The sequence below is a fragment of the Thermobia domestica genome, chromosome 3 (genome assembly GCF_964235325.1).
Source record: "Thermobia domestica chromosome 3, izTheDome1.hap1.1, whole genome shotgun sequence".
In the NCBI taxonomy this organism is placed as follows: Eukaryota; Metazoa; Arthropoda; class Insecta; order Zygentoma; family Lepismatidae; genus Thermobia; species Thermobia domestica.
The window spans coordinates 40,901,144-40,912,220 of NC_137456.1; the positions used below are offsets into that span (position 1 = coordinate 40,901,144).

At 36.9% G+C, this 11,077-nt stretch overlaps 1 protein-coding gene across 1 annotated transcript in view; it reads left to right on the top strand.

Moving 5' to 3' along the window:
• The window catches only part of iPLA2-VIA (calcium-independent phospholipase A2 VIA), a gene marked incomplete in the record, with an annotated part of 55,442 nt that overhangs the window by 16,680 nt on the left and 27,685 nt on the right, over positions 1-11,077 (top strand). The window contains 3 exon segments of the mRNA XM_081750706.1: positions 2,232-2,356; positions 5,360-5,537; positions 7,715-7,951. Of these exon segments, the coding sequence (XP_081606832.1) occupies positions 2,232-2,356; positions 5,360-5,537; positions 7,715-7,951 (540 nt within the window).

An 11,077-nucleotide genomic window follows, 5' to 3' on the forward strand; every position in this document is an offset into this window, starting at 1 on the left:
TCAATCGATACAAACAATTAGATATCACAGCATTTTAAAAAATGTAGTTACTTTTGTATAATTTTTCCTTTCTACATATTTCATTGTTTTTCATCGTACATATTTTTGAAAAAGTGCCCAATGCTGGTTCACATAAGCAATATTTCGTTTTCTTAAATCACTACTGAAGTTGGAAGTAGTAGTTCCCGAAAAATTTCTAATACGTTTTATTGTAGAAGAACGTATGAGTATATTAATAAGATTTGTGTATTTAAAGAACACGTTTGTAAATGCAGAGACGAAAACTCTTTGTTCGATCATATCCTGTACCAAGCCAAATTGTTTCTCTTATACCCGTCTGTATACCCAACTTTATGCCCCTCGTACACCTGACTGTTCATCCATTTTGGAACTACATATTTTCCTCGCAGCATTTTTTCGAGTACCTTCAACCTGTATTGGTCTTTGCAAGTCAGGACATGTCTTTCACATTCATAAAACACAGAAGTCAAAGTTTGGCCGAGATGGCTCAGTGGTAAAGCGTTCATCTCTGGTGCATGGGGTGCTGCTCGCACCAAGTGAGTTTTGTGGTGGACAAATACTGTATGTGTGGGTTCTCTCGGGGTTCTCCCGTTTCTTCCTACTTTCTTCATTCCATCATTTCATTCAGTTCTCGTCATCACCGTCTCATTCAGCCTAACCTGCATAGGCGTGGGACGTAAAACTTAAAGATTTCATTTTTACAAAACTCAAAGTGTTTTTTCAGTACAGTCTTTTTAATTTCTTCGATAATAATTACGACGAAAAAAGTTTTTTATGTGGTGCTGGAACATCATTTCTCACCATTAGTCCGTTCTTTATGTATTCATTTGTATGTGTTAGTACTTAACCTAAGTATTCTAATGTGTTCTTCTTAAAGATATTATTGATGCCTTCCTTTCTGTTGCTTTTTTCAATGCGACACCATGTACTTCATCTTACCAACATACACTTCTGGACTAATTTAGGTTGAATCTTTACCTGCTGTCAGGAAGATATACGTGTTGACAGCTTTTATTTATGTTTTTAAATCATATTTCTGCCATATAAATATTTGTAATACGAAGTTAGTTAAATTTCATTAATTACAGAATTTGGAAATACTGAAAAAGCTAGTTAGATTAATTAAGATATGTAAAAATGAATCCCAAAGTAAAGTCCGGGTAGGAAAATACTTGTCCACGAGCTTTCAAGTCGAGAATGGCCTGAAACAAGGAGATGCGTTGTCACCATTATTCTTCAGCTTTGTCCTGAAGTACGCTATAAAGAAAATCAAAGATCGCAACCAGGGTCTAGAGCTGAATGGTATTCACCAAATTATGGCGTATGCTGATAATGTGAATTTAATAGGGGACGATAGGACAATAGAAAGAAATGTAGAGATCCTATTAAACGCTTGCAGGGACTTGGGGTGTAGAAGTAAATGCAGAGAAAACTAAATACATGAACGTCCGTCGAGATTGTAATACTGTAAACTTTGGATGCGTTAAAATATCATATAATACTTCGATAAAGTGGACACCTCCAAATATCTAGGATCATTATTAACAGACGAAAACTATATTCACGAAGAAATTAAATGTTGACCAAGAGTAGGGAAGTCGTGTTTTTACTCGGTTCAAAACCTTTTGTCGTCGCGAATTCTGTCGAGGAATTTGAAGCTTAAAATATATAAAACGATAATCATGCCTGTTGTGCTGTATGGTTGTGAAACATAGTCGCTTACTCTGAGGGAAGCACGTAGACTAAAAGTGTTTGAGAACAAGATCCTGAGACGAATATTGGAACCCAAAAGGAACGGGAATGGGGAATGGCGGAAACTTCATAACGAGAAACTACATAATTTATACTATTTACCAAACGTTGTTAGGAACATGAGATCTAGGAGGCTTAGGTGGGCAGTTCATGTAGCCAGAATGGAAGAAAGTAGGAACAGTTTGAAAGTTTTAACTGGAAATCCAATCGGAAAACGACCATTAGAAAGATCTTGATGCAGATGGGAGGACAATATTAAGATTGATCTCGCAGAAATAGGAATATAAAGTAGAAACTGGATCCAGTTGGCTAAAGATAGAAGTCAGTGGAGAGGTTTCATGAACGCGGCATTGAACTTCCGGGTTCCATAGGTCATAGAGTTAGTTAGTTAGTTAAATTTGTGTATTATATAAAGGTTTTAGTGTGCATGATTTTATTTTTAAACTTTTGGTTTTTAGGCATCCACGCTACCTGCTCTTCAGAGGATATGTGATATTCTTCAAGAAAACCCAACCTGGACTGTAGCTCATGTAGCTGCTCATTTTGGATATCATGATAGTCTCGTACATCCTAGACTGAAACCGTAAGTATTTCTGTGTCGTCATTCGTAACAGATTTTTGGGTTGATGAATTGCGTATCAATGTGTGTAGTTAAATTTGTAAATAATCTAGTAGAAATGTTTGCTTGGGGAAAATACATACTTGTTTTCAGAGAACTCACGTACTTCTTTGGTGCTAATCCGTTTCGACTCAAAAAAAGTGAAGTTGTTGTTTACCTAAAATCTTCCATCTCACCTATCATCGATCATGCTCGATGCGATGGCTACCGGGTGGACCATTGCACATCATAGTTTCCACATCAGCATACGTTGTTGCAGCTGTACCGAGAGTATATTTTCCCATTTCTGCTAGCAGGACTTATAAAGACCATTTACCTTGTTAAACCGAGTGATGAAAATACCATTTCAGAAGTCCAAAAGCACAATAATCCATGGTACTAGGATCAGGACTCTTAGTAAAAATACCTTCGAACGAAATAACTTTGATACTAGTTGTAGATGGAAGGCCAGCGATGTTTTAGGCGTGAATTGAATCTTTATACCGGTTCAGTTCTACACAAACTGCCATCATAATCAATGTTGGTATTTCGTCTATGTGCTCTAAAGGTAGGAGGTATTCTTGATGAGAAGCAATATAGATTTTGACAGTTTTTTCTACCTTATGAATCTTGAACTTTGCTCTGTAGTAAAAGCTAGTAACAACCATATAAAACCTATCAAAAAACTATCCTTGCAGTGACACGAAATTACATTGCTCTTTTTCATAAACACCTCTGTAAGGGATGGACCGAACATTTCTACAGCCAGTTGGATAGATCCATGCTTCGTCCGTTGCCAGCGGTTACCACGTAGGTGGCGCTCGTACAGCTCATACTCTTGTTCTTTTGCTCCGCGATATGCCTGGGTGCATACACACTGGCTTTACGGGCAATTTACAGTCTCGATTTGTGATGAATTCCACGATTGACTGTTGATTGAGCCACATGTAATCGTTTAGCTGAACATGTTATATTAATAGATTCTGAGAAAGTGTCAAATCTGGAATCTTTTTTAACACAGATCTTGTGAGTTTCACTGAGACGCTCGTTTTGGATGTGATTTCATTTGGGATGTGGGTTGTAGAAGAGGATGTTGTATATGATTAAATAGTGCCCCTTCTTGCCACAGAACCTACACTGTTAGAAGTAAGAAATTGTAAAGTTTGTGGGAAAGAGGCATGACGTCCCACACGATGGCTTTCCCAAAACGAGGGGGCACGATGGCTCAGTGGTAGAACGCTTACCTCTTATACGTGGGGTTCTGATTCGATTCTTGGCCAATTATGTGATGGACAACATCGTGTCAGTGATTGTTCGCCCGTTCCCTTCCACTTTCACATTTTACCAATTCTTCCATCATCATTCACTTGCCTCAGTCATCCGTCTCCCTTAACTTAAAGCACTTAATCGTAGGACGTTAAACTGAAATATTTCAATTTCTTTCTCAAAACTATTTTTTTTTTTTCCGGCGGCATCCTCCTCGCTACAACACCTTTAATTCACTACAGAGTAAATGAAAGACTGATATACATGTACGTACAGCTTTATAGCTCTGTGAAATCCGGTTTGATAGGTGTTCCTGTCTGCAAGTTGTTCGGATGAAAACGCACCCATCCTCTGTAAGTCTGTTAAAGAACTTATTCAGACAAAGTTTCCGAGTTCATATTTAACTGGAAATAGGATCAAAAACAAGGAAAATTCTAGAATAATTGAAAACACAGTCTGTTTTCTTGTATGGAATAAGATGATTTTATTAGAAGATCTCAAAATATTTCTTTTCAAAACTACCATTTACCAATCCTTTTCTGAAAAACAGTTTTAAGTTATCATAAATTATGTGAAACGTTTGTCTTCTACATCCAGTACTCGATGAGATGAGTGGCAGATACTGCAAAGTGAGGGTATTTTATTTTTTAATGTAATATTTTGCAGAAGGGTCCGTAAATGATAATGAATCGTCAAGTTCACATGGAAGTTCCTGATGTGCTTCCAAAATGAAAAATAGCCAGAATTAATAACCTCTGTACAAACATCACAATTAATAAATAATATTCAAATTACGGAACTACCTCACTTACCTACCAGCCGACACTACAGCTCTTTGTGAGCTTTGACCTCTTCCACAATCCGTCTCCATTTTCTCCGGTTGTTCATCTTCCCTTTCTATCCTTTTATCTTAAGTTTCCTCAGATCGTCCTCTATATCTGCACTCCTCCTTTTCTTTCCTCTTCCTCTTTTCCTCGTTTTGTATAACTTTTTTTGCAATATCCTTTTGGCATGAATTGGCCTTTTATTTTTTCCATGTGTCCGTTGACCGTTGTGCTTTTATGTAGCGTACGATATTTTCACCTTTTATCAGGTCCTCCAGTTCCTGATTGTACCGCGTTCTCCATTCTCCCTTATCCATCACTTGTCCATATATTTACCGTAATATTTTTTTCTCAAATGTCTTTATTTCATTTTCCCCTTTCTTTGTCAGTACCTATGTTTCATATCCGTAGATGGCTACCGGTCTTAGGAGTGTTTTGTATATTTTCAGTTTAATTCCCCTTGATATCAGCTTGCTTCTTAGTAGTCGGACGTTTGCGAAGTATGCCTTATTTCCTTTCTGTATTTCCTCGTGTATGCACTTTTCATTGCTGTTTTCATTATCAATTATGCTTCGTAGATATTTGAACGTGTTCACTGCTTCAAATGTTTTGTTCCTATTTCTGTGTCTTTTTATCCTTCGTTTATTCTCTTCATTTGATACTACTATGTATTTAGTCTTTTTCCATTTACTTTGAGGTCTATTTCTTCTGCAGCTTTTTTCCAGTTCTTGACAGAACTACCTCACTCGTACCGAAAAAGAGTTCAGGCATTTGCAGAAAGGATATGTATATATGCTAATGATACTACTTAGTCCTATATTTTGACTTTTTTTTCTTTCTTTCTTGTAAATCATTAAAACTAGCTTGAACCTGTTATGTTGTAATTTTGTGCTTGTAGGTTTCTCAATCAACCAGACCTTGAAAGTGGTATGTGTCCCCTTCATGTTGCCATCAAAGCTGGAAACTTACGGAGTGTCCAGACGATAGTAGCAGCCGAGGTACCTCTTCACCTTCTGGACAGAAATGGAAACTCTGTGTTTCACTATGCTGCTAACACAAGCAAAGAAATCATTCAGGTAAGATATCAGATGACAAACAGCAGAGACTTATTCCCAAGTGAGTACTCATAATATGATGTGAAGAGACCGGAATGTGTGTATGCGTATGTAAATATGGGTTGAAAAAGTATTGAAAATGGATTAGGGGAAGGAAAATAAATAAATAAACGAATAATAAAAAAAAAAACACCATATGGGGTGCCTACTACATGACTACTTGTAATTTCCGCTTTCGCTTCTTGCAACAATGATAAAAAATTCGATCAGAAAGCACTCTGTGACTTCCTGTTGTTCTTTACTTCTCAGCATGGATCCGGAAATCGCTTGTCGGAATTTCTCGCTAAGTTAAAGTGTAACGCTACAATAAATGTAAGTTACCAAACAAAACATTGACTTAAAAACAAATTTAATTATCGTCAGTCAGAAATTTGGAGTATTATTTAAATCAAAACAATAGATATAATAAGAAATAGCAGCATACAATGAAACTCTATGCGTTGATACATGATTTAATTTCAAAGTATAGAACACTCTAATAACATTATACTGAGAACAAATATAATAATACGGGCAAAGAATGCATTATTCATAATAAAAACAATAGAATCAACCCTCGGATAAGTATATACATAATTAATACATTTCGAAGTACAAAATAATTCCTTAAATTGTTGTTAACGCATTCTTTTGTTTCATTATTTCATATATACGAGATATGTTCAAATAGTATCAAACGGTTTTTTCCCCCGCAAACCAATAAAGCGCTGGAGAGAGTCTCATTGTAGATGTAGAGGGGACACTCATGCGCAGTCATGAATTTTTTCCCGTCCGCACAAAGCGTCATCCGCTGGCAAGTCGTCCAACAAATGAAGACATGTAGTGAGCGGTCGTTGTATTTCAGTTTTTTGTAAAATGACAGAAAAACTTGAGCAGTGATATTGCATCAAATTTTGCCAAAAACTTGGCGATACCCAAGCGGAAACTATTCGGATCGGTACATTCAATTTTGAACGAGAATTTGGACATGAAGAGAATGCCCGCGAAATTTGATTCAGGCTTTCATCGCCAAACACAGCATTCCTGTGTGTCGGTCAGGCTCTCTACTTATCCGACATGGGTCCGTGTGACTTTTGGTTATTTCCCAAGCTGAAAAATCACTTAAAGAGACCCGATTTGGGTCAAGAAAAGACGATATGCGGAATGCGACGGCACGGTTGCTCACCATTCCAAAAGCTGCGTTCCAGAAGTATTTCTAATAATGGTGGGAGCTCTGGGAGAAGTGTATGCATTACCAATGAGAATATTTTGAAAAGGATTAGTGGGTCGGATTTCCAAATCAATAAATGCATTTTTGCCAGCCAAAGGTTAGAAACTTTTTGAACACACCTCGTATATATATATATATACAATTTCACATATATCACATTTCATAAATATAGGATTAAATGCATTCATATGTATTGTACGTTCGAATAATAGAGTTTCTTTGAGTGATGGTTGTTGGAAATTGTCAGATATTCGTATGTCAAACAAATAACGTGATGTGCCAAATTACTGTAGTTAAAATATCACAGATGTGTAACAAGATTATACAGCACAATATTTGAAAAGATGATGCAATCTTTGCTTTCCATGATATTTAATAAAATTGTAGAACTATTTACAATCTTCTAGGAGTAATCAACTTAACACATTATTTCGGACAGGGTGAAGAAACCATAGTTACTAACTCATCTTGAAATTCCCGGTGCGAGCTCATATGGCTCGGATTCCGGGTTAATCGGTAGGTCCACGTCTCATTTAGCCTCGGTGCTAAACGGGACGTTAAACTCAAAATCATCATCATCTTGAAATTCATATTCAGCATGTTTGGATATAGTCTTCACGTTATGAACTTGTACGTTACAACAATCGAACGTTGTTTTGCGAAATCATACAGTTTTACTTAGCCGACTCACAGTGTAAATTCGTTAATTAGTTTCAGAAGTGATTCATGAGTTTCAGTATTTGGTTTCAGATAACCTTATTCCTTCCCGGGCGAAGAACGCGCACTTCTACTAGTATGAAGTAAAATAACATGTATATACTCAGAAGAGTCGAATTAAGAATTAAAACAGCACTAGTGCAGGTATCTTCTAGCAATAAGATCTATAGGCTTAATAATATGTCTTATTTCCTTTCTTTCTTTTTTAAAGACTCTATCGAAGGGTGAGCCTCCGGAATGTTTGAATTTCCGGAATGCCGATGGATACACTCCCTTGCATCTGGCGTGTTTAGCAGACAAACCAGACTGTGTGAAGAGTTTACTGCTTGCTGGAGCGGATGTGAATATCAGTGCAATGGTGGGACAAGGCTTCAGCGGAGATAGGCCAACTCCTCCTGGATTGGTGAAGGACTTTCTTCATGAATTTCCAAATAAACTCCAAGCGCAGGTACGATGATGTTCTTGTCTTGGATGTTAATTCAGTAGCGACATCACGAAGATGTAATATTTAAAGTTATTGAGTCATTTCGGAATATGAAAAATTATGTACGATCATGTTAAAAGTTTTTGTATAACAAGCTCTCTACTCATACACATGCTTTATTATTAAGCCTTCGGAGAAGAATTCAAATCAACACTAACATTACAGAGTGCATGAAACACGTTACAAAATCATAAAATTTCAGGTAAGTTTTACAAAATTATAACATAAGCTTTTGCTTTTTTTCCAATCATATGTGGGGTTAAGAGTATAGAATTTCCGGAATGAAGGTATTGGAGGTTCGATTTTATCTAAATATGATTGTACATTTTGAGTCAACAAACCTCAGAAGCACGAGATAATATCAAATTAGAGGATCCAGTTCGCATGATCTTACCGTGCCGGACTGTGCATCTTTTGGTGTGTATTGATGTTAATTTCTTCTTTCTATTTCTTAAAAAAACAAACTCTGTTTTGTTGCCTTTCTTTTGGATTTGTGCATCAATAAAAATCTCCAGACACATCATAATATAAATCACAATATCATATGAAAGACTACTTAATTCAGTTACCTAGGCTATAAAGAAAGTAACGAGTTGTCATGTGGTGTTTCTGAAATCCCTGGTAGCCGACGTATGGCGTTTGAGGTTGGTTTTGTTGATTTCGGGGGATAAACCGCATCATGGCACATAGCAACGAAATATCGAGGACCTTAGCTCTCGGAGAGGGTATTTCAGCCGTAGAAGCAAGTCAAAATCCACGGGTTCGCGTCTGGCTATTTGAAAAGTATTTTTAAGAAAGCTGTGTCGTCAAAGCGAGATTCTTGGGATGTTTCTCAAGGGTAGAACGGGGCCTGGGACCGAATGACACCCGTCTGATTTTGAGAGAAATAAAATAAGGATTTCAGCTTTTTTTTTTTTTTTTTTTTTTTTTTTTTTGAGAGAGAGAGAGTGTGTGTGTGTGTAGGCGAGAGGTGAGGAAAAGAAGGGATGAAATCTGACGTCACAGTACCTGTAGCTCCATCTTCTCTGCTGGGCTTCCTACTATCCTTCTGTTGTCCGTCCGACGTTCCGTATGTCGATAACCGAATTACAGATTGTTCTGTTCGTTTTCTAATGTACTCTCGGTGTTCCCAATTGACTGCCGTGCACTTCCCGGACCGACTCCGTTGACAGTCTTTTGACAACTCCGCGACTGAGTCCGAAGACCGACTCTCGACAGACTCTGGAGACTAACTTCGAAAACTGACTCCAAAGACTCCGACTTACTCCATAGGCTCCGTGTGACTCCCCGTTTCCGGGTTGGAGAGAGTATTTAAAGACAAAGATCTGCTAGTATTCTGCTGACTCCAGGCACGTGTAGATGTGATGTTTTCGTCTTAACAGGTACTCATGACGTCAGAGATGGACAGATAGTTGGGAAAGGAGCTCTCTCAGCTTTATTACATAAAATACACATTGACATAATACATTATATAACATAAACAAACACTTCCACGATTTAGCTACGAAACACAAAATTACGGAAGAAAAACATTGACTAAATTCTCAGACATAAATGAATTTCATTAACTAAGACTCCGAATGACTAGAGTTCTTTGACACATAAGAAATAGTTTTATGTAATTAGGAAGAAAAAAAAGAAATAGTCTCACAACGCCGATGATAAGTCTTAAAGAATATCATGTTTCTTATATAAACAATAAATGATTTTGTGGGAGATCAACGAAAGTCAATGAATAATAAATATTAGTCTCTTCACAGTATGGTGGACGTCTTAAAATCTTCCAGTGGGTCCTACAATTGGGTCATTGTACCTGCACCGTGATGAAGAACGTTAAATGTTTTGCTTCAAAGTTTGTAAACAGTTTGACGATTAAGCCTAACTTTTACGGATACCACTTTGACATTCCAGTGATGGGTAATTTTAAGAAGATCTCGTACTAATTCCACCTGCTCCTTCGTAACAGACACACGACTAATACAGGTACAACCTGCTGACTTCTCCTGGCTGAATGAAACATCTTAACCCAACGTGCAGTCCGACGGAGTAGCATATCGTTGCCACACGCTTCCTCTAACCCTTCGTGACACTGACGTATGTTTTTGGCATGGTCCAATTAAAATTTTATCCAAGAATGCTGAATCAAGATTCTTGTGGGCATCTCACTCAACACTAATATTTCAACCATGGGCAGCACCACTACTACTTCCCTCATGTGGTTCGGATCCCACGTTAAACTATAGGTCCACATCTCATATAACTTCTGTGTTGAAAAGGGTGCTAAACTTTAAACGCACTGCACAACTCTACAGTGGTTCCAACTACCAATTTTCATACCTTTATCGCGTAGCTTATTATTCGTTTCCCAAGAATATTTCCAGTACTTCGTTCACAAGCCACGTATTTCTGAGACTTTTCACTGGATGAATGATTAATATGTTGGGATTTGGTACTTAGGGTGAAACTTACCCACAATCTCTAGCTTAACGATGTGCATGGTCGCAGGATCATACCCTGTTAAGATAACTTTTCGAATACAAACTCAGATAGTGGTTCAGATTCTGTTATAATACTAGGTCCTATCCTTAATTTTTTTAGCCTTAGCTTAATATTTTTTTTTTTTTTTTCAATTTTGTGTTTATGATTAAACATGATGAAACAGAAAACTGGAGGAAGGATAGGTATTACACAAATCAAAATAAATAAAAAGAAAGAAATTCCAAATATTTACATATAATAAAATGTGACTCGTAAAACTCACCAAGGTAAGTGAGATGACATCATTAATTGTAATTTAAAAAAAAAATTCTTTGTACCAAAAGTTCATACATGGCAACTACTACGTAAACTGCTTGGAGAGCAGTCTTATTAATAAATTAAAAAAAAATATTCACCTTGCTCGTTTAAATTATTATATATTGATCACATCATAATGACTATAGAGTGAATGGAGTACATATTACCAAATAAAATTAGTACTAACCCTTTTTGTATTCCTAAAGAAATACTATCCAATTTTCGGGTACTTTCATTGAATATCCGTTTTCAAGGACCGCAGACGCTTAAAAAACGTATTCAGCAATAAGATCG